The sequence below is a fragment of the Petromyzon marinus genome, assembly GCF_048934315.1.
Source record: "Petromyzon marinus isolate PM22_M1 ecotype Great Lakes invasive population chromosome 77 unlocalized genomic scaffold, UKy_Petmar_22M1.pri1.0 chr77_unloc.2, whole genome shotgun sequence".
NCBI lineage: Eukaryota > Metazoa > Chordata > Hyperoartia > Petromyzontiformes > Petromyzontidae > Petromyzon > Petromyzon marinus.
The window spans coordinates 899,872-923,895 of record NW_027422622.1 but is presented as its reverse complement, the minus strand read 5'-3'; the positions used below and the strand labels follow the sequence as shown (position 1 = coordinate 923,895).

The window sequence follows — 24,024 nt, the reverse complement described above, 5'->3', positions numbered from 1 at the left end:
CATAGACACTCACACACACTCATAGACACTCATAGACACTCACACACACACTCATAGACACTCACACACACACTCATAGACACTCACACACACACTCATAGACACTCACACACACTCATAGACACTCATAGACACTCACACACTCATAGACACTCACAGACACTCATAGACACTCACACTCTCACTCACACACTCATAGACACTGACACACACTCAAAGACACTCACACTCTCACTCCCACACTCATAGACACTCACACACACTCTCATAGACACTCAAACTCTCACACACACTCATAGACACTCACACACACTCATAGACACACTCATAGACACTCACACACACACAGAGACTCATAGACACTCACACACACTCATAGACACTCACACACACACTCATAGACACTCACACACACTCATAGACACTCGCACTCTCACTCACACACTCACACACACTCATAGACAATCACACACACAAAGAGACACTCACACACACACTCATAGACACTCACACAGAGACTCATAGACACTCACACGCACTCATAGACACTCACACACACACTCATATACACTCACATACACTCATAGACACTCACACACACACAGACTCATAGACACTCACACACACACTCATAGACACACTCACACACACTCACAGACACTCACACACAGAGACTCATAGACACTCATAGACACTCACACACACTCATAGACACTCACACACACTCATAGACACTCACACACACTCATAGACACTCACACACACTCATAGACACTCACACACTCATAGACACACACACACACTCATAGACACTCACACACTCATAGACACTCACACAGAGACTCATAGACACTCACACACTCATAGATACTCACACACACTCATAGACACTCACACACACTCATAGACACTCACACACACTCTCATAGACACACACACACACTCATAGACACACACACACACTCATAGACACTCACACACACTCATAGACACTCACACACACTCATAGACACTCACACACACTCATAGACACTCACACACACTCATAGACACACACACACTCATAGAAACTCACAACAACAACAACAACAACCGCCATTCGCCACTAAGTGGCGGTGACGTCACCACGACGCTTGTGCCAGGCTATGTGCACCCTGAGGCCACGTGAAGTGTCGAACGCCCGCTGGCAGGAGGTCACGGGGCAGACCCAGGTGCCACGGGTCGACTGACTGAGATGACTGGCTGATGCACCACCTGTGCCCCCTACTGTGCCAACCTGCTGTGCTTTAGCCACCCGGCGCTCCGCTCGCTGTTGTGAGCGTCGCTCCTCCGCCCTCCGTTGTTGTTGGAGGGCGACTGCCTCCAACTGCCCAGTAGCATCCTTCACGAGCCTCCTCCACAGAGGCCGATCTTGACACCGCTGGTACCAGTCATCGGCAAGTCCACTCAGCTCCACGTCCTCCTGTACCACATCACTCCATCTCTTCTCTAGCCCGTGCCGCGCCCGCTTAGCCCCCTCAATCCGGCCAAACAAAAGCTGTTTCGGCATGCGGTGGCTGGGCATGCGGGCTACATGACCCAGCCATCGCAGCCTTGCCTGCCGGAGGAGCTCACCGATGGGACCCTGCCCAGATCTTTCAAGGATTTGTGAGCTCCTCACACAATCCAGTCTGGTTAAACCCAGGATGGATCGTAGGCAGGTCAGCCTAAATGTTTCTAACCGGCGAAGATGTTCCATTAGGGGGGTCCACGTTTCGCAAGCGTAGAGAAGGGAGGGAATGACCGTGGCCGAGAAGACCTGAAGCTTAGTGCGGAGCGATAGACCAGGTAGCTTCCACACAGCGTTACGCAACCGATGAAAAGATATTGCCGCTCGACTGATTCGGAGTGAGACCTCTGCTGTTAAACTGGAGCCAGTCATAAGCACACTGCCCAGGTATGGGAAACTCTCCACTCTCTCCACAACTGCCCCATCACCGATTGGGAGTTGTGGGGGTGGAGTGTCCGATGGTACAAAATACCCAGGCAGGTGCTTAGTTTTGGTGGGGCTGATGGTAAGGCCCCACCTCTTAGTGGCACGCTCCAGTCTCAGCAGCAGCGTCTCCAACTCCTCCTCTGACTGAGCAGCTATTACCAAGTCATCAGCATACATAACGTGGTTGAGCAATAGGGAGCCATCCCTTGACCGCACCCGGGCATCGATTAGCCTCCCATTATATCTGTACCATATGGAGATTCCCCCGGTACAGCTATTGAAGGCTTCACGAACTACGTGGTCAAAATAGATGTTAAATAATGTGGGAGCCAGAGGACATCCCTGTCGCACCCCAAGGTGTACAGGGAATGGCTCTGACTCCCGGCCACGTAGTTTTACCCGGGCCCGCTCACCATCATGAAGGTCCTTAATGATCGTGAGCAGAGGGTCAGGTACTCCAAAAGCACGAAGAACGACCCAGAGCCCAGGCCTACTGATGGTATCATAGGCCTTGACCAGGTCAATAAAGCAGAGATGTAGGTCTTGTTGGAATTCCCTACACCTCTGCTGTAGCAGACGGACAGAAAATATGGCATCTGTGCAGGACCGCCCTTTCCTGAAACCGCATTGGGGCTCCGCAAGCCTCTCCTCAGCGTGCCTGGCAAGGCGATGCTGAATAATCCTTGCCAGGACCTTTCCCGGCACACTGAGGAGTGAGATGCCCCTGTAGTTGTTACAGTCTGTGCGGTCCCCCTTCTTAAAAAGGGGGACCACCAGGGCATCCTTCCAATCCTGCGGAACCCGTCCAGTGGTCCAGACTGTTGTTATGATGTCATATAGGGCAGTCTGTGCACAAACGCCACCCTCCCTCAGCATTTCGCTTGGGAGATCATCTCTGCCCGCTGCCTTTCCTGGTCTCAGACTCCGGATCGCCTTCAATACTTCCTCAGCAGATGGCACCTCAGCCAGCCACTCACAGGGGGTGACTTCATCCAATATTTGAGGCACCGCAGCCTCAGCAGGGTCATCCTCACTTTGTGCCACGATGTTTTCCTGGCTGTGGGATTTTCCCTCCCCCAGGACCTCACAGAAATGCTCAGCAAATCTGCGAACCTGTTCCTGGGGGTCGGAAATTGGATCACCGTTTTTTCCCCTAATGATGGTAATAGGTGCGGCGCTGCAGGTTACTTTTTTGATGGAGTTAAATAGCGATTTGTGATCACGGGCCACTGAGGCAGACTCCATCTCCTCAGCAACCCGCGACCACCACCCATCCTTGCAGCGCCTCACGGCTCTCCGAACCTCCGAGCGAAGGCTGCGGTAAGCCTCCTCATTCTCTGACGTGGGATTCTGTAGCCGATGACAGTGGGCCTGTCGCTTTTTCTCAACCATCCTGAACAACTCCTCTGTCATCCAGGGTGTCTGGGGAGGTCTGGACCGCGTACCCAAAGCAGCCATTGCAGCTGCATGAGTCACAGTCCTAAACCTCGCCCATTTACCCTCGACATCAGGAGGAGTCGGGGACGATGCCAATCCCAGCCGCAAGCGATGATGAAATTCTCGCTTGCAACTTTCATCAGATAACTGAGACCAGGCCACTTTAGGTTGGAATGGGGTCCTGGGTGTACACCCACCACCGGAGTGGAAGAATGGCAGGCGCATCTTACAGATGACTAGTCGATGGTCAGAGGGCAGATCAGCTCCACGGTAGGTCCTGGTGTCAAGGACATGGGCTCGCATTCGCTGGTCCGTCACTATGTAGTCCAGCAGATGTTCTTGCTTGGACCCGGCATGCATCCATGATGTTGTGTGGATGCGCCGATGCCGGAACAGCGTGTTGGTAATTACAAGCCCATGGGCTGCACAAAAATCTAGCAGCCTCCTACCATTGTTATTGAGCTGATCTGGCCCATGCCCTCCAATCACTCCAGACCAGGTGCCAGTATCATGACCAACTCGGGCATTGAAGTCACCCAACATGATGACTCTATCCCGAGGGGCCACTTTAGCCAGCACCTGTGACAGGAGGTCATAGAAGGCATCTGACTCATCGGCTTTGCCTGCATCCCTCCACGGATGTTCATCTTCGGTGGGGGCATAAGTAACCACGACCACCATTCCTCGCCTCCGGTTGATGGGAAGGCGAGCCCAAAGTAGCCTGGGGCTTACAGCTTCCCACACCTCACCGCCACGCTCCCACGCCCCCTTCATTCTTTTGTTCAAAAGAAGACCCACACCCTGTTGTTTGGCAGTCTGCTGCCCCGAGTAGAGGACTGTCCACCCCTCATGGTGGCAGGAGCCAGAGCCGGTCCACCGGACCTCCTGAATGCCGCATAGATCCAGGCGGTACCGGTCCAGCTCCCGACAGAGGAGTGGCAGCCTCTCCTCTGCAGTGAGCGTTCGAACATTCCACGTGGCCACCCGTAGTGGCTTTTCGTTGTTTCTGGAGTAGCCCCGAGGGTAGGTATTCAATCTCCTGGCTCCGCCAATTGGGGTTTGGCCAGGAGACGTCATAGACGCCTGGCCCCCCGGGGCCTCCGGCACAAGCTTAGTTGTTACATATTTCACTTTAATTCGTGGTTTTGTGGTAATTAATTGAAGGTGGAGGGGTTACCAGCCCCTCGCACCCGTCCAGAGCCCCCGTTTAGCCCCTGTGGTGGACACATATGCCATGAGGGGAGGAGCCAATCAAAATTGGAACTCCCCCCACAGCACTGTCCACGACAGAGTTGCCCGTCCGGCACCGCGAGGAGGTTCGGGGGTTGTTTTGCCGAAACTCACACACACTCATAGACACTCACACACACTCATAGACACTCAGACACACTCATAGACACACACACACTCATAGACACTCACACACACACACTCATAGACACTCACACACACTCATAGACACTCACACACACTCATAGACACTCACACACACTCATAGACACTCACACACACTCATAGACACTCACACTCTCACTCACACACTCATAGACACTCACACACACTCATAGACACTCACACTCTCACTCCCACACTCATAGACACTCACACACACTCTCATAGACACTCACACTCTCACACACACACACTCATAGACACTCACACACACTCATAGACACACTCATAGACACTCACACACACACAGAGACTCATAGACACTCACACACTCATAGACACTCACAAACACACTCATAGACACTCACACACACTCATAGACACTCACACTCTCACTCACACACTCACACACACTCATAGACAATCACACACACAAAGAGACACTCACACACACACTCATAGACACTCACACACACTCATAGACACTCACAGAGAGACTCATAGACACTCACACGCACTCATAGACACTCACACACACACTCATATACACTCACATACACTCATAGACACTCATAGACACTCACACACACACAGACTCATAGACACTCACACACACACTCATAGACACACTCACACACACTCATAGACACTCACACACAGAGACTCATAGACACTCATTGACACTCACACACACTCATAGACACTCACACAGAGACTCATAGACACTCACACGCACTCATAGACACTCACACACACACTCATATACACTCACATACACTCATAGACACTCATAGACACTCACACACACACAGACTCATAGACACTCACACACACACTCATAGACACACTCACACACACTCATAGACACTCACACACAGAGACTCATAGACACTCATAGACACTCACACACACTCATAGACACTCACACACACTCATAGACACTCACACACACTCATAGACACTCACACACACTCATAGACACTCACACACTCATAGACACACACACACACTCATAGACACTCACACACTCATAGACACTCACACACAGAGACTCATAGACACTCACACACTCATAGATACTCACACACACTCATAGACACTCACACACACTCATAGACACTCACACACACTCTCATAGACACACACACACACTCATAGACACACACACACACTCATAGACACTCACACACACTCATAGACACTCACACACACTCATAGACACTCACACACACTCATAGACACTCACACACACTCATAGACACACACACACTCATAGAAACTCACACACACTCATAGACACTCACACACACTCATAGACACTCAGACACACTCATAGACACACACACACTCATAGACAATCACACACACACACTCATAGACACTCACACACACTCATAGACACTCACACACACTCATAGACACTCACACACTCATAGACACTCACACACACTCATAGACACTCACACTCTCACTCACACACTCATAGACACTCACACACACTCATAGACACTCACACTCTCACTCCCACACTCATAGACACTCACACACACTCTCATAGACACTCACACTCTCACACACACACACTCATAGACACTCACACACACTCATAGACACACTCATAGACACTCACACACACACAGAGACTCATAGACACTCACACACTCATAGACACTCACACACACACTCATAGACACTCACACACACTCATAGACACTCACACTCTCACACACTCATAGACAATCACACACACAAAGAGACACTCACACACACACTCATAGACACTCACACACACTCATAGACACTCACACAGAGACTCATAGACACTCACACGCACTCATAGACACTCACACACACACTCATATACACTCACATACACTCATAGACACTCTTAGACACTCACACACATACAGACTCATAGACACTCACACACACACTCATAGACACACTCACACACACTCATAGACACTCACACACAGAGACTCATAGACACTCATAGACACTCACACACACTCATAGACACTCACACACACTCATAGACACTCACACACACTCATAGACACTCACACACACTCATAGACACTCACACACTCATAGACACACACACACTCATAGACACTCACACACTCATAGACACTCACACACAGAGACTCATAGACACTCACACACTCATAGATACTCACACACACTCATAGACACTCACACACACTCATAGACACTCACACACACTCTCATAGACACACACACACACTCATAGACACACACACTCATAGACACTCACACACACTCATAGACACTCACACTCATTCATAGACACTCACACACACTCATAGACACTCACACACACTCATAGACACTCACACACACTCATAGATACTCACACACACTCATAGACACTCACACACACTCATAGACACACACACACTCATAGACACTCACACACACACACAGATACACACACACTCTCATAGACACTCACACACACTCATAGACACTCACACACACTCATAGACACTCACACACACTCATAGACACTCACACACACTCATAGACACTCACACACACTCATAGACACTCACACACACTCAGAACACTCACACACTCATAGACACTCACACTCATTCATAGACACTCACACACACTCACACACACTCATAGACACTCACACACACTCAGAACACTCACACACACTCATAGACACTCACACACTCATAGACACTCACTCACAGACTCACACACACTCATAGACACACACACACACTCAGAACACTCACACACACTCATAGACACTCACACACTCTCATAGACACTCACTCACAGACTCACACACACTCATAGACACACACACACACTCAGAACACTCACACACACTCATAGACACTCACACACACACTCATAGACACTCACTCACAGACTCACACACACTCATAGACACACACACAACACACTCATAGACACACACACACACTCATAGACACTCACACACTCATAGACACTCACACACACACTCATAGACACTCAAACACACTCATAGACACTCACACTCTCACTCACACACTCATAGATACTCATAGACACTCACACACTCATAGACACTCACACACACCCATAGACTCTCACACAGAGACTCATAGACACTCTCACACACTCATAGACACTCACACTCTCATAGACACTCACACACTCATAGACACTCACACACTCTCATTGACACTCACACACACTCATAGACACTCACACAGAGACTCATAGACACGCACACACACTCATAGACACTCACACTCTCATAGACACTCACACATTCGCATAGACACTCACACACACTCATAGACACTCACACACATTCATAGACACACAGAGACTCATAGACGCTCCACACTCTCATTGACACTCACACACACTCATAGACACTCACACAGAGACTCATAGACACTCACACACACTCATAGACACTCACACTCTCAAAGACACTCACACATTCTCATAGACACTCACACAAATTCATAGACACTCACACAGAGACTCATAGACACTCACACACTCTCATTGACACTCACACACACTCATAGACACTCACACAGAGACTCATAGACACTCACACACACACTCATAAAAACTCCCACACACTCATAGACACTCACACACAGAGACTCATAGACACACACACACTCATAGACACTCACAGACACTCATAGACACTCACACACACTCATAGACACTCACACACACTCAGACACTCACACACACTCATACATAGACTCACCACTACACAGAGACTCACCACTACACAGAGACTCATAGTCAGCACCACACAGAGACTAAGAGAGTCAGAGACTCACCACTACACGGAGACTCAGAGACTCCGAGTCTCTATGTAGTGGGTGAGTGAGTGAGTGGGTGACTGAGTGAGTGGGTGACTGAGTGAGTGGGTGAGTGTGTGGGTGGGTGAGTGAGTGAGTGGGTGAGTGAGAAGGTGAGTGGGTGAGTGAGTGAGTGGGTGAGTGAGTGAGTGGGTGAGTGAGTGAGTGGGTGGGTGGGTGGGTGAGTGAGTGGGTGGGTGGGTGAGTGAGTGAGTGCGTGAGTGGGTGGGTGAGTGGGTGAGTGAGTCGGTGAGTGAGTGGGTGAGTGAGTGGGTGAGTGAGTGAGTGGGTGAGTGGGTGATTGAGTGGGTGAGTGGGTGGGTGAGTGAGTGAGTGGGTGAGTGGGTGGGTGAGTGAGTGAGTGGGTGAGTGAGTGAGTGAGTGGGTGAGTGAGTGAGTGGGTGAGTGAGTGGGTGAGTGGGTGATTGAGTGGGTGAGTGGGTGAGTGAGTGGGTGAGTGGGTGAGTGGGTGAGTGGGTGAGTGAGTGGGTGAGTGGGTGGGTGAGTGGGTGAGCGAGTGGGTGAGTGGGTGGGTGAGTGGTGAGTGGGTGAGCGAGTGGGTGAGTGGGTGAGTGAGTGGGTGAGTGGGTGAGTGAGTGGGTGAGTGGGTGGGTGAGTGGGTGGGTGAGTGAGTGGGTGAGTGGGTGAGTGAGTGGGTGAGTGAGTGGGTGAGTGGGTGAGTGAGTGGGTGAGTGGGTGACTGGGTGGGTGAGTGAGTGGGTGAGTGGGTGAGTGGGTGGGTGAGTGGGTGGGTGAGGAGCGATGTAGCTCACCTACGCACTTTCCTGTGAACTCCATCATCTCAAGTTCAGCCCTGTGAACACACACCACAGACAAAGCTCCCCCAGGTAGCCTCTAGCAGGGCTGTAGGGGCAAGTGCTGCTAGCAGCGAGTAGCACCACCGAGTGGGTGACTGGGTGAGTGGTCGGGCGAGTGAGTGAGTGAGTGGGTGAGCGATTGAGTGGGTGAGCGAGTGAGTGGGTGAGTGAGTGAGTGGGTGGGTGAGCGAGTGGGTGGGTGAGTGAGTGAGTGGGTGAGCGAGTGAGTGGGTGGGTGAGTGGGCGAGTGAGTGGGTGAGCGAGTGGGTGGGTGAGTGGGTGGGTGAGTGAGTGGGTGGGTGAGTGAGTGTGTGGGTGAGCAAGTGGGTGAGTGGGTGAGCGAGTGGGTGAGTGGGTGGGTGAGTGGGTGAGTGGGTGGGTGAGTGAGTGAGTGGGTGAGTGAGTGGGTGAGTGTGTATGGCAGCGAGTGAGTGAGTGGGTGAGTGGGTGAGTGTGTGGGTGAGCAAGTGGGTGAGTGGGTGAGCGAGTGGGTGAGTGGGTGGGTGAGTGGGTGAGCGAGCGAGTGAGCGAGCGAGTGGGTGCCTGAGCGAGTGGGTGAGTGAGTGGGCGAGTGAGCGAGTGAGTGGGTGAGCGAGTGGGTGAGTGAGTGGGTGAGCGAGTGAGTGGGTGAGCAAGTGGGTGAGTGGGTGAGTGGGTGGGCGAGTGGGTGAGTGAGTGAGTGGGTGAGCAAGTGGGTGAGTGGGTGAGTGAGCGAGCGAGTGGGTGCCTGAGCGAGTGGGTGAGTGAGTGGTTGAGTGGGTGAGTGAGTGAGCGAGCGGCTGGTCTCTCACCTGGCCATCTCCAGGCTCTGCAGAATCTGTGTGCACGTCAGCTGAGTCTCGTCACTGCGAGGACGATGTGGAGGATGTGGAGCATGATGTGGAGGATGTGGAAGACGATGTGGAGGATGTGGAAGACGATGGGGAGGATGTGGAAGATGATGGGGAGGATGTGGAGGAGGTCTTTCAACCCCCGATCGTTTCCCGTGTCTCCGTCTCACCATCCGCCACTCACCACCACCACCGTCACCACCACCACCGTCACCACCACCACCACCACTGTCACCACCCGCCATGCCTGTGGGCACACAAGGATCGCTGGTTTAGACTGCAGATGGAGCAATCCGATTGGTGTAAAGCTCTTTACTTGGGGGGGGGGGGGTCAGAACGTAACAAACAAACAGTACAACCACTCACCCACCCACTCACCACCACTCACTCACCCACTCACTCACCCACCTACTCACTCACCCACTCACCCACCCACTCACCCACTCACCCACTCACTCACTCACTCACTCACCCCACTCACCCACTCACCCACCACCCACACCCACCCACCCACTCACTCACCCACTCACTCACCTCACTCACCCACTCACCCACTCACCACTCACCCACCTCACCCACTCACCCACTCACATCACTCAACTCACACTCCCACCCACTCACTCACTCACTCACCCACTCACCCCCCTACTCACCCACTCACTCACTCAATCACCCACCCAACCACTCACCCACCTACTCACCCACTCACTCACCCACCACTCACTCACCCAACCTCACTCACCCACCCACCCACTCACTCACTCACCCACTCACCCACCCACTCACTCACCCACCTACTCACTCACCCACTCACTCACCCACCACTCACTCACTCACCCACTCACTCACCCACTCACTCACTCACCCACCCACTCACTCACCCACTCACTCACTCACCCACTCACTCACTCACCCACCTACTCACTCACCCACTCACTCACCCACTCACTCACCCACCCACTCACCCACTCACTCACCTACTCACTCACCCACCTACTCACCCACTCACTCACTCACCCACTCACTCACCCACTCACCCACCTACTCACCCACCTACTCACTCACCCACATACTCACTCACCCACTCAACCACCTACTCACCCACCTACTCACTCACCCACATACTCACTCACCCACTCAACCACCTACTCACTCACCCACTCACTCACCCACCCACTCACTCACCCACTCACCCACCCACCCACTCACTGACCCACCCACTCACTCAACCACCTACTCACTTACCCACCCAACCACTCACCCACCTACTCACCCACCCACTCACTCACCCACTCACCCACCCACTCACTCACCCACCTACTCACTCACCCACCCAACCACTCACCCACCTACTCACCCACCCACTCACTCACCCACTCACCCACACACTCACTCACCCACCTACTCACTCACCCACCCAACCACTCACCCACCTACTCACCCACCCACTCACTCACCCACTCACCCACCCACTCACTCACCCACCTACTCACTCACCCACCCAACCACTCACCCACCTACTCACTCACTCACTAACCCACTCACCCACCCACTCACTCACCCACTCACTGTGTGTGTTAGTGTGTGTTAGTGTGTGTGTGTTAGGTCTTCTCGACCAGGGTCATTCCCTCACTTCTCTACGCTTGCGAAACGTGGACCCCCCTAATGGAACATCTTCGCCGGTTAGAAACATTTAGGCTGGCCTGCCTACGATCCATCCTGGGTTTAATCAGACTGGATTGTGTGAGCTCACAAATCCTTTAAAGATCTGGGCAAGGTCCCATAGGTGAGCTCCTCCGGCAGGCAAGGCTGCGTTGGCTGGGTCATGTAGCCCGCATGCCCAGCCACCGCATGCCGAAACAGCTTTTGTTTGGCCGGATTGAGGGGGCTAAGCGGGCGCGGCACGGGCTAGAGAAGAGATGGAGTGATGTGGTACAGGAGGACGTGGAGCTGAGTGGACTTGCCGATGACTGGTACCAGCGGTGTCAAGATCGGCCTCTGTGGAGGAGGCTCGTGAAGGATGCTACTGGGCAGTTGGAGGCAGTCGCCCTCCAACAACAGCGGAGGGCGGAGGAGCAACGCTCACAACAGCGAGCGGAGCGCCGGGTGGCTAAAGCACAGCAGGTTGGCACAGTAGGGGGCACAGGTGGTGCATCAGCCAGTCATCTCAGTCAGTCGACCCGTGGCACCTGGGTCTGCCCCGTGACCTCCTGCCAGCGGGCGTTCGACACTTCACGTGGCCTCAGGGTGCACATAGCCTGGCACAAGCGTCGTGGTGACGTCACCGCCACTTAGTGGCGAATGGCGGTTGTTGTTGTTGTTGTTGTAAGTGTGTGTGTGTTAGTGTATTGTTAGTGTATAAGTGTGTTAGTGTGTAAGTGTGTGTGTAAGTGTGTTAGTGTGTAAGTGTGTGTGTTAGTGTGTAAGTGTGCGTGTTAGTGTGTAAGTGTGTGTAAGTGTGTGTGTGTGTGTTAGTGTATTGTTAGTGTATAAGTGTGTTAGTGTGTGTGTGTGTGTGTAAGTGTGTAAGTGTGTGTGTTAGTGTGTAAGTGTGCGTGTTAGTGTGTAAGTGTGTGTAAGTGTGTGTAAGTGTGTGTGTGTTAGTGTGTTAGTGTGTAAGTGTGTGTAAGTGTGTGTTAGTGTGTAAGTGTGTGTGTTAGTGGGTAAGTGTGTGTTAGTGTGTAAGTGTGTGTGTTAGTGTGTAAGTGTGTAAGTATGTGTGTGTGTGTTAGTGTGTAAGTGTGTATAAGTGCGTTAGTGTGTAAGTGTGTTAGTGTGTAAGTGTGTAAAAGTGTGTTAGTGTGTAAGTGTGTATAAGTGTGTTAGTGTGTGTTAGTGTGTAAGTGTGTGTAAGTGTGTGTGTAAGTGTGTGTGTGTTAGTGTGTAAGTGTGTGTGTAAGTGTGTGTGTAAGTGTGTGTAAGTGTGTGTAAGTGTGTGTGTAAGTGTGTGTGTTAGTGTGTGTAAGTGTGTGTGTTAGTGTGTAAGTGTGTGTAAGTGTGTGTGTGTTAGTGTGTGTGTGTTAGTGTATTGTTAGTGTGTAAGTGTGTGTAAGTGTGTGTGTAAGTGTGTGTAAGTGTGTGTAAGTGTGTGTTAGTGTGTAAGTGTGTGTGTAAGTGTGTGTTAGTGTGTAAGTGTGTGTTACTGTGTGTTAGTGTGTAAGTGTGTGTAAGTGTGTGTAAGTGTGTTTAAGTGTGTGTAAGTGTGTGTAAGTGTGTGTGTAAGTGTGTTAGTGTGTGTTAGTGTGTAAGTGTGTTAGTGTGTAAGTGTGTGTAAGTGTGTGTGTGTGTTAGTGTATTGTTAGTGTGTAAGTGTGTGTGTGTGTAAGTGTGTGTTAGTGTGTGTTAGTGTGTGTGTAAGTGTGTGCAAGTGTGTGTGTGTAAGTGTGTGTAAGTGTGTGTGTGTGTTAGTGTGTAAGTGTGTGTGTTAGTGTGTAAGTGTGTGTTAGTGTGTAAGTGTGTGTGTTAGTGTGTAAGTGTGTGTAAGTGTGTAAGTGTGTGTGTGTTAGTGTGTAAGTGTGTATAAGTGTGTTAGTGTGTAAGTGTGTTAGTGTGTAAGTGTGTATAAGTATGTTAGTGTGTGTTAGTGTGTAAGTGTGTGTAAGTGTGTGTGTAAGTGTGTGTGTGTTAGTGTGTAAGTGTGTGTGTAAGTGTGTGTGTAAGTGTGTGTAAGTGTGTGTATGTGTGTGTGTTAGTGTGTGTAAGTGTGTGTGTTAGTGTGTAAGTGTGTGTAAGTGTGTGTGTGTTAGTGTGTGTGTGTTAGTGTATTGTTAGTGTGTAAGTGTGTGTAAGTGTGTGTGTAAGTGTGTGTAAGTGTGTGTTAGTGTGTAAGTGTGTGTGTAAGTGTGTGTTAGTGTGTGTGTGTTACTGTGTGTTAGTGTGTAAGTGTGTGTAAGTGTGTGTAAGTGTGTGTGTGTAAGTGTGTAAGTGTGTTAGTGTGTGTTAGTGTGTGTTAGTGTGTAAGTGTGTTAGTGTGTAAGTGTGTGTAAGTGTGTGTGTGTGTGTGTTAGTGTATTGTTAGTGTGTGTGTAAGTGTGTGTGTAAGTGTGTGTTAGTGTGTGTTAGTGTGTGTGTAAGTGTGTGTGTAAGTGTGTGTGTGTAGTGTGTGTTAGTGTGTAAGTGTGTGTGTAAGTGTGTTAGTGTGTGTGTAAGTGTGTGTGTTAGTGTGTAAGTGTGTTAGTGTGTAAGTGTGTGTAAGTGTGTGTAAGTGTGTGTTAGTGTGTGTTAGTGTGTGTGTTAGTGTGTAAGTGTGTTAGTGTGTAAGTGTGTGTGTGTTAGTGTGTAAGTGTGTGTGTTAGTGTGTGTTAGTGTGTTAGTGTGTGTTAGTGTGTAAGTGTGTGTGTAAGTGTGTGTGTTAGTGTGTGTGTGTTAGTGTGTAAGTGTGTAAGTGTGTGTAAGTGTGTGTTAGTGTGTAAGTGTGTGTGTGTGTAAGTGTGTGTGTTAGTGTGTAAGTGTGTGTGTTAGTGTAAGTGTGTGTGTTAGTGTGTAAGTGTGTGTGTAAGTGTGTATAAGTGTGTGTGTAAGTGTGTAAGTGTGTGTGTGTTAGTGTGTGTTAGTGTGTTAGTGTGTAAGTGTGTGTTAGTGTGTGTTAGTGTGTTAGTGTGTGTAAGTGTGTGTAAGTGTGTGTGTAAGTGTGTAAGTGTGTGTTAGTGTGTAAGTGTGTGTAAGTGTGTGTGTTAGTGTAAGTGTTAGTGTGTAATGTGTGTGTTAGTGTGTGTGTGTAAGTGTGTGTGTGTTAGTGTAAGTGTGTTAGTGTAAGTGTGTGTGTGTATGTTGTAAGTGTGTTAGTGTAGTGTGTTAGTGTGTGTGTTAGTGTGTAAGTATGTGTAAGTGTGTTAGTGTGTTAGTGTGTGTGTAAGTGTGTAAGTGTGTGTGTTTGTGTGTGTAAGTGTGTATAAGTGTGTGTGTTAGTGTGTTAGTGTGTAAGTGTGTGTTAGTGTGTGTAAGTGTAAGTGTGTGTGTTAGTGTGTAAGTGTGTAAGTGTGTGTAAGTGTGTGTGTGTTAGTGTGTGTGTAAGTGTGTGTTAGTGTGTGTGTTAGTGTGTAAGTGTGTGTAAGTGTGTAAGTGTGTGTAAGTGTGTGTGTAAGTGTGTGTGTAAGTGTGTGTGTTAGTGTGTAAGTGTGTGTAAGTGTGTTAGTGTGTGTGTTAGTGTGTAAGTGTGTGCGTAAGTGTGTAAGTGTGTGTGTATGTGTGTGTAAGTGTTAGTGTGTGTTAGTGTGTTAGTGTGTGTAAGTGTGTGTGTGTGTTAGTGTGTAAGTGTGTTAGTGTGTAAGTGTGTGTGTAAGTGTGTGTGTTAGTGTGTAAGTGTGTGTGTGTTAGTGTGTGTGTTAGTGTGTGTGTAAGTGTGTGTGTTAGTGTGTGTGTGTGTTGGTGTGTAAGTGTGTTAGTGTGTGTGTAAGTGTGTGTAAGTGTGTTAGTGTGTGTAAGTGTGTTAGTGTGTTAGTGTGTGTAAGTGTGTGTGTTAGTGTGTGTGTTAGTGTAAGAGTGTGTTAGTGTGTAAGTGTGTAAGTGTGTGTTAGTGTGTAAGTGTGTGTGTGTAAGTGTGTGTTAGTGTGTGTGTAAGTGTGTGTGTAAGTGTGTGTGTGTAAGTGTGTGTTAGTGTGTGTGTAAGTGTGTGTAAGTGTGTGTTAGTGTGTAAGTGTGTGTTAGTGTGTGTGTAAGTGTGTGTAAGTGTGTGTGTGTAAGTGTGTGTTAGTGTGTAAGTGTGTGTGTAAGTGTGTGTTAGTGTGTGTGTAAGTGTGTGTGTTAGTGTGTGTAAGTGTGTGTTAGTGTGTAAGTGTGTGTGTGTAAGTGTGTGTTAGTGTGTAAGTGTGTGTGTAAGTGTGTGTGTTAGTGTGTGTAAGTGTGTGTTAGTGTGTAAGTGTGTGTGTGTTAGTGTGTAAGTGTGTTAGTGTGTAAGTGTGTTAGTGTGTAAGTGTGTGTAAGTGTGTAAGTGTGTGCGTGTGTGTAAGTGTGTGTTAGTGTGTTAGTGTGTAAGTGTGTTAGTGTGTGTGTAAGTGTGTGTTAGTGTGTAAGTGTGTAAGTGTGTGTTAGTGTGTAAGTGTGTGTGTGTTAGTGTGTGTGTAAGTGTGTGTGTAAGTGTGTGTGTAAGTGTGTGTGTTAGTGTGTAAGTGTGTAAGTGTGTGTGTAAGTGTGTGTAAGTGTGTTAGTGTGTAAGTGTTAGTGTGTAAGTGTGTGTGTTAGTGTGTAAGTGTGTGTGTGTTAGTGTGTAAGTGTATAAGTGTGTGTAAGTGTGTGTAAGTGTGTTAGTGTGTGTGTTAGTGTGTAAGTGTGCGTGTTAGTGTGTAAGTGTGTGTAAGTGTGTGTGTGTTAGTGTGTGTTAGTGTGTTAGTGTGTAAGTGTGTGTTAGTGTGTGTAAGTGTAAGTGTGTGTAAGTGTGTGTGTTAGTGTGTGTTAGTGTGTAAGTGTGTTAGTGTGTAAGTGTGTGTAAGTGTGTGTGTGTGTTAGTGTATTGTTAGTGTGTGTGTAAGTGTAAGTGTAAGTGTGTGTAAGTGTGTGTGTTAGTGTGTGTTAGTGTGTAAGTGTGTTAGTGTGTAAGTGTGTGTAAGTGTGTGTGTGTGTTAGTGTATTGTTAGTGTGTGTGTAAGTGTGTGTGTAAGTGTGTGTTAGTGTGTGTTAGTGTGTGTGTAAGTGTGTGTGTAAGTGTGTGTGTGTAAGTGTGTGTTAGTGTGTAAGTGTGTGTAAGTGTGTTAGTGTGTGTGTAAGTGTGTGTGTTAGTGTGTAAGTGTGTTAGTGTGTAAGTGTGTGTAAGTGTGTGTAAGTGTGTGTTAGTGTGTGTGTTAGTGTGTAAGTGTGTTAGTGTGTAAGTGTGTGTGTGTTAGTGTGTAAGTGTGTGTGTTAGTGTGTGTTAGTGTGTTAGTGTGTGTTAGTGTGTAAGTGTGTGTGTAAGTGTGTGTGTTAGTGTGTGTGTGTTAGTGTGTAAGTGTGTGTAAGTGTGTGTTAGTGTGTAAGTGTGTGTGTGTGTAAGTGTGTGTGTTAGTGTGTAAGTGTGTGTGTGTTAGTGTAAGTGTGTGTGTTAGTGTGTAAGTGTGTGTGTAAGTGTGTATAAGTGTGTGTGTAAGTGTGTAAGTGTGTGTGTGTTAGTGTGTGTTAGTGTGTTAGTGTGTAAGTGTGTGTTAGTGTGTGTTAGTGTGTTAGTGTGTGTAAGTGTGTGTAAGTGTGTGTTAGTGTGTGTGTTAGTGTGTAAGTGTGTGTAAGTGTGTAAGTGTGTGTAAGTGTGTGTGTAAGTGTGTGTGTAAGTGTGTGTGTTAGTGTGTAAGTGTGTGTAAGTGTGTTAGTGTGTGTGTTAGTGTGTAAGTGTGTGCGTGTGTAAGTGTGTGTGTATGTGTGTGTAAGTGTTAGTGTGTGTTAGTGTGTTAGTGTGTGTAGTGTGTGTGTGTGTTAGTGTGTAAGTGTGTTAGTGTGTAAGTGTGTGTGTAAGTGTGTGTGTTAGTGTGTAAGTGTGTGTGTGTTAGTGTGTGTGTTAGTGTGTGTGTAAGTGTGTGTGTTAGTGTGTGTGTGTGTTGGTGTGTAAGTGTGTTAGTGTGTGTGTAAGTGTGTGTAAGTGTGTTAGTGTGTGTAAGTGTGTTAGTGTGTTAGTGTGTGTAAGTGTGTGTGTTAGTGTGTGTGTTAGTGTAAGAGTGTGTTAGTGTGTAAGTGTGTAAGTGTGTGTTAGTGTGTAAGTGTGTGTGTGTAAGTGTGTGTTAGTGTGTGTGTAAGTGTGTGTGTAAGTGTGTGTGTGTAAGTGTGTGTTAGTGTGTGTGTAAGTGTGTGTAAGTGTGTGTTAGTGTGTAAGTGTGTGTTAGTGTGTGTGTAAGTGTGTGTAAGTGTGTGTGTGTAAGTGTGTGTTAGTGTGTAAGTGTGTGTGTAAGTGTGTGTTAGTGTGTGTGTAAGTGTGTGTGTTAGTGTGTGTAAGTGTGTGTTAGTGTGTAAGTGTGTGTGTGTAAGTGTGTGTTAGTGTGTAAGTGTGTGTGTAAGTGTGTGTGTTAGTGTGTGTAAGTGTGTGTTAGTGTGTAAGTGTGTGTGTGTTAGTGTGTAAGTGTGTTAGTGTGTAAGTGTGTTAGTGTGTAAGTGTGTGTAAGTGTGTAAGTGTGTGCGTGTGTGTAAGTGTGTGTTAGTGTGTTAGTGTGTAAGTGTGTTAGTGTGTGTGTAAGTGTGTGTTAGTGTGTAAGTGTGTAAGTGTGTGTTAGTGTGTAAGTGTGTGTGTGTTAGTGTGTGTGTAAGTGTGTGTGTAAGTGTGTGTGTAAGTGTGTGTGTTAGTGTGTAAGTGTGTAAGTGTGTGTGTAAGTGTGTGTAAGTGTGTTAGTGTGTAAGTGTTAGTGTGTAAGTGTGTGTGTTAGTGTGTAAGTGTGTGTGTTAGTGTGTAAGTGTATAAGTGTGTGTAAGTGTGTGTAAGTGTGTTAGTGTGTAAGTGTGTGTGTTAGTGTGTAAGTGTGCGTGTTAGTGTGTAAGTGTGTGTAAGTGTGTGTGTGTTAGTGTGTTAGTGTGTAAGTGTGTGTTAGTGTGTGTAAGTGTAAGTGTGTGTAAGTGTGTGTGTTAGTGTGTGTTAGTGTGTAAGTGTGTTAGTGTGTAAGTGTGTGTAAGTGTGTGTGTGTGTTAGTGTATTGTTAGTGTGTGTGTAAGTGTGTGTGTAAGTGTGTGTTAGTGTGTGTTAGTGTGTGTGTAAGTGTGTGTGTAAGTGTGTGTGTGTAAGTGTGTGTTAGTGTGTAAGTGTGTGTAAGTGAGTGTGTGTGTAAGTGTGTGGTGTAAGTGTGTGTTAGTAGTGTGTTAGTGTGTGTGTAAGTGTGTGTGTAAGTGTGTGTGTGTAAGTGTGTGTGTAGTGTGTGTAAGTGTGTAGTGTGTTGTAGGTAGTTGTAGTGTGTGTAAGTGTGTGTGTGTGTAAGTGTGTGTGTTAGTGTGTAAGTGTGTGTGTGTTAGTGTAAGTGTGTGTGTTAGTGTGTAAGTGTGTGTGTAAGTGTGTATAAGTGTGTGTGTAAGTGTGTAAGTGTGTGTGTGTTAGTGTGTGTTAGTGTGTTAGTGTGTAAGTGTGTGTTAGTGTGTGTTAGTGTGTTAGTGTGTGTAAGTGTGTGTAAGTGTGTGTGTAAGTGTGTAAGTGTGTGTTAGTGTGTAAGTGTGTGTAAGTGTGTGTGTTAGTGTAAGTGTTAGTGTGTAAGTATGTGTTAGTGTGTGTGTGTAAGTGTGTGTGTGTTAGTGTAAGTGTGTGTGTGTTAGTGTAAGTGTGTGTGTGTTAGTGTGTAAGTGTGTTAGTGTGTAAGTGTGTTAGTGTGTGTGTTAGTGTGTAAGTATGTGTAAGTGTGTTAGTGTGTTAGTGTGTGTGTAAGTGTGTAAGTGTGTGTGTTTGTGTGTGTAAGTGTGTATAAGTGTGTGTGTTAGTGTGTTAGTGTGTAAGTGTGTGTTAGTGTGTGTAAGTGTAAGTGTGTGTGTTAGTGTGTAAGTGTGTAAGTGTGTGTAAGTGTGTGTGTGTTAGTGTGTGTGTAAGTGTGTGTTAGTGTGTGTGTTAGTGTGTAAGTGTGTAAGTGTGTGTAAGTGTGTAAGTGTGTGTAAGTGTGTGTGTAAGTGTGTGTGTAAGTGTGTGTGTTAGTGTGTAAGTGTGTGTAAGTGTGTTAGTGTGTGTGTTAGTGTGTAAGTGTGTGCGTAAGTGTGTAAGTGTGTGTGTATGTGTGTGTAAGTGTTAGTGTGTGTTAGTGTGTTAGTGTGTGTAAGTGTGTGTGTGTGTGTTAGTGTGTAAGTGTGTTAGTGTGTAAGTGTGTGTGTAAGTGTGTGTGTTAGTGTGTAAGTGTGTGTGTGTTAGTGTGTGTGTTAGTGTGTGTGTAAGTGTGTGTGTTAGTGTGTGTGTGTGTTGGTGTGTAAGTGTGTTAGTGTGTGTGTAAGTGTGTGTAAGTGTGTTAGTGTGTGTAAGTGTGTTAGTGTGTTAGTGTGTGTAAGTGTGTGTGTTAGTGTGTGTGTTAGTGTAAGAGTGTGTTAGTGTGTAAGTGTGTAAGTGTGTGTTAGTGTGTAAGTGTGTGTGTGTAAGTGTGTGTTAGTGTGTGTGTAAGTGTGTGTGTAAGTGTGTGTGTGTAAGTGTGTGTTAGTGTGTGTGTAAGTGTGTGTAAGTGTGTGTTAGTGTGTAAGTGTGTGTTAGTGTGTGTGTAAGTGTGTGTAAGTGTGTGTGTGTAAGTGTGTGTTAGTGTGTAAGTGTGTGTGTAAGTGTGTGTTAGTGTGTGTGTAAGTGTGTGTGTTAGTGTGTGTAAGTGTGTGTTAGTGTGTAAGTGTGTGTGTGTTAGTGTGTAAGTGTGTTAGTGTGTAAGTGTGTTAGTGTGTAAGTGTGTGTAAGTGTGTGTTAGTGTGTAAGTGTGTGTGTGTTAGTGTGTAAGTGTGTTAGTGTGTAAGTGTGTTAGTGTGTAAGTGTGTGTGTGTTAGTGTGTTAGTGTGTAAGTGTGTGTTAGTGTGTGTAAGTGTAAGTGTGTGTGTTAGTGTGTAAGTGTGTAAGTGTGTGTAAGTGTGTGTGTGTTAGTGTGTGTGTAAGTGTGTGTTAGTGTGTGTGTTAGTGTGTAAGTGTGTAAGTGTGTGTAAGTGTGTAAGTGTGTGTAAGTGTGTGTGTAAGTGTGTGTGTAAGTGTGTGTGTTAGTGTGTAAGTGTGTGTAAGTGTGTTAGTGTGTGTGTTAGTGTGTAAGTGTGTGCGTAAGTGTGTAAGTGTGTGTGTATGTGTGTGTAAGTGTTAGTGTGTGTTAGTGTGTTAGTGTGTGTAAGTGTGTGTGTGTGTGTTAGTGTGTAAGTGTGTGTTAGTGTGTGTGTAAGTGTGTGTAAGTGTGTGTGTGTAAGTGTGTGTTAGTGTGTAAGTGTGTGTGTAAGTGTGTGTTAGTGTGTGTGTAAGTGTGTGTGTTAGTGTGTGTAAGTGTGTGTTAGTGTGTAAGTGTGTGTGTGTAAGTGTGTGTTAGTGTGTAAGTGTGTGTGTAAGTGTGTGTGTTAGTGTGTGTAAGTGTGTGTTAGTGTGTAAGTGTGTGTGTGTTAGTGTGTAAGTGTGTTAGTGTGTAAGTGTGTTAGTGTGTAAGTGTGTGTAAGTGTGTAAGTGTGTGCGTGTGTGTAAGTGTGTGTTAGTGTGTTAGTGTGTAAGTGTGTTAGTGTGTGTGTAAGTGTGTGTTAGTGTGTAAGTGTGTAAGTGTGTGTTAGTGTGTAAGTGTGTGTGTGTTAGTGTGTGTGTAAGTGTGTGTGTAAGTGTGTGTGTAAGTGTGTGTGTTAGTGTGTAAGTGTGTAAGTGTGTGTGTAAGTGTGTGTAAGTGTGTTAGTGTGTAAGTGTTAGTGTGTAAGTGTGTGTGTTAGTGTGTAAGTGTGTGTGTGTTAGTGTGTAAGTGTATAAGTGTGTGTAAGTGTGTGTAAGTGTGTTAGTGTGTAAGTGTGTGTGTTAGTGTGTAAGTGTGCGTGTTAGTGTGTAAGTGTGTGTAAGTGTGTGTGTGTTAGTGTGTTAGTGTGTAAGTGTGTGTTAGTGTGTGTAAGTGTAAGTGTGTGTAAGTGTGTGTGTTAGTGTGTGTTAGTGTGTAAGTGTGTTAGTGTGTAAGTGTGTGTAAGTGTGTGTGTGTGTTAGTGTATTGTTAGTGTGTGTGTAAGTGTGTGTGTAAGTGTGTGTTAGTGTGTGTTAGTGTGTGTGTAAGTGTGTGTGTAAGTGTGTGTGTGTAAGTGTGTGTTAGTGTGTAAGTGTGTGTAAGTGTGTTAGTGTGTGTGTAAGTGTGTGTGTTAGTGTGTAAGTGTGTTAGTGTGTAAGTGTGTGTAAGTGTGTGTAAGTGTGTGTTAGTGTGTGTGTTAGTGTGTAAGTGTGTTAGTGTGTAAGTGTGTGTGTGTTAGTGTGTAAGTGTGTGTGTTAGTGTGTGTTAGTGTGTTAGTGTGTGTTAGTGTGTAAGTGTGTGTGTGTGTGTGTTAGTGTGTGTGTGTTAGTGTGTAAGTGTGTGTAAGTGTGTGTTAGTGTGTAAGTGTGTGTGTGTGTAAGTGTGTGTGTTAGTGTGTAAGTGTGTGTGTGTTAGTGTAAGTGTGTGTGTTAGTGTGTAAGTGTGTGTGTAAGTGTGTATAAGTGTGTGTGTAAGTGTGTAAGTGTGTGTGTGTTAGTGTGTGTTAGTGTGTTAGTGTGTAAGTGTGTGTTAGTGTGTGTTAGTGTGTTAGTGTGTGTAAGTGTGTGTAAGTGTGTGTGTAAGTGTGTAAGTGTGTGTTAGTGTGTAAGTGTGTGTAAGTGTGTGTGTTAGTGTAAGTGTTAGTGTGTAAGTATGTGTTAGTGTGTGTGTGTAAGTGTGTGTGTGTTAGTGTAAGTGTGTGTGTGTTAGTGTAAGTGTGTGTGTGTTAGTGTGTAAGTGTGTTAGTGTGTAAGTGTGTTAGTGTGTGTGTTAGTGTGTAAGTATGTGTAAGTGTGTTAGTGTGTTAGTGTGTGTGTAAGTGTGTAAGTGTGTGTGTTTGTGTGTGTAAGTGTGTATAAGTGTGTGTGTTAGTGTGTTAGTGTGTAAGTGTGTGTTAGTGTGTGTAAGTGTAAGTGTGTGTGTTAGTGTGTAAGTGTGTAAGTGTGTGTAAGTGTGTGTGTGTTAGTGTGTGTGTAAGTGTGTGTTAGTGTGTGTGTTAGTGTGTAAGTGTGTAAGTGTGTGTAAGTGTGTAAGTGTGTGTAAGTGTGTGTGTAAGTGTGTGTGTAAGTGTGTGTGTTAGTGTGTAAGTGTGTGTAAGTGTGTTAGTGTGTGTGTTAGTGTGTAAGTGTGTGCGTAAGTGTGTAAGTGTGTGTGTATGTGTGTGTAAGTGTTAGTGTGTGTTAGTGTGTTAGTGTGTGTAAGTGTGTGTGTGTGTGTTAGTGTGTAAGTGTGTTAGTGTGTAAGTGTGTGTGTAAGTGTGTGTGTTAGTGTGTAAGTGTGTGTGTGTTAGTGTGTGTGTTAGTGTGTGTGTAAGTGTGTGTGTTAGTGTGTGTGTGTGTTGGTGTGTAAGTGTGTTAGTGTGTGTGTAAGTGTGTGTAAGTGTGTTAGTGTGTGTAAGTGTGTTAGTGTGTTAGTGTGTGTAAGTGTGTGTGTTAGTGTGTGTGTTAGTGTAAGAGTGTGTTAGTGTGTAAGTGTGTAAGTGTGTGTTAGTGTGTAAGTGTGTGTGTGTAAGTGTGTGTTAGTGTGTGTGTAAGTGTGTGTGTAAGTGTGTGTGTGTAAGTGTGTGTTAGTGTGTGTGTAAGTGTGTGTAAGTGTGTGTTAGTGTGTAAGTGTGTGTTAGTGTGTGTGTAAGTGTGTGTAAGTGTGTGTGTGTAAGTGTGTGTTAGTGTGTAAGTGTGTGTGTAAGTGTGTGTTAGTGTGTGTGTAAGTGTGTGTGTTAGTGTGTGTAAGTGTGTGTTAGTGTGTAAGTGTGTGTGTGTTAGTGTGTAAGTGTGTTAGTGTGTAAGTGTGTTAGTGTGTAAGTGTGTGTAAGTGTGTGTTAGTGTGTAAGTGTGTGTGTGTTAGTGTGTAAGTGTGTTAGTGTGTAAGTGTGTTAGTGTGTAAGTGTGTGTGTGTTAGTGTGTAAGTGTGTTAGTGTGTAAGTGTGTTAGTGTGTAAGTGTGTGTAAGTGTGTAAGTGTGTGCGTGTGTGTAAGTGTGTGTTAGTGGGGAGCGGTAGTGTAGTGGTTAGCGCGCTGCGCTATGAACCTGGCGACCTGGGTTCGATTCCCGCTCACGGCCAACACCAGTGACGATTATCTGAACCGGTCCCGGGCCTCCCCTAGGTCGACTCAGCCTCAAATGAGTACCTGGTGCGGTGTGTAAACATCGCCACTAGGGAGAC

The 24,024-nt window shown here is 46.8% G+C and overlaps 1 protein-coding gene across 3 annotated transcripts in view; it reads right to left on the bottom strand.

The window, feature by feature from the left end:
- SRRD (SRR1 domain containing) overlaps nucleotides 1–24,024 on the bottom strand; it is an 84,414-nt gene that overhangs the window by 46,163 nt on the left and 14,227 nt on the right. For all 3 annotated transcript variants that reach the window (XM_076058603.1, XM_076058601.1, XM_076058602.1), the window contains 2 exons: nucleotides 10,271–10,556; nucleotides 9,435–9,475 (listed from right to left, as the gene is read on the bottom strand). In XM_076058603.1, the coding sequence (XP_075914718.1) occupies nucleotides 9,435–9,475; nucleotides 10,271–10,554 (325 nt within the window). In that variant the 5' untranslated portion in view covers nucleotides 10,555–10,556. The remainder of the gene's footprint in view (nucleotides 1–9,434; nucleotides 9,476–10,270; nucleotides 10,557–24,024) is intronic.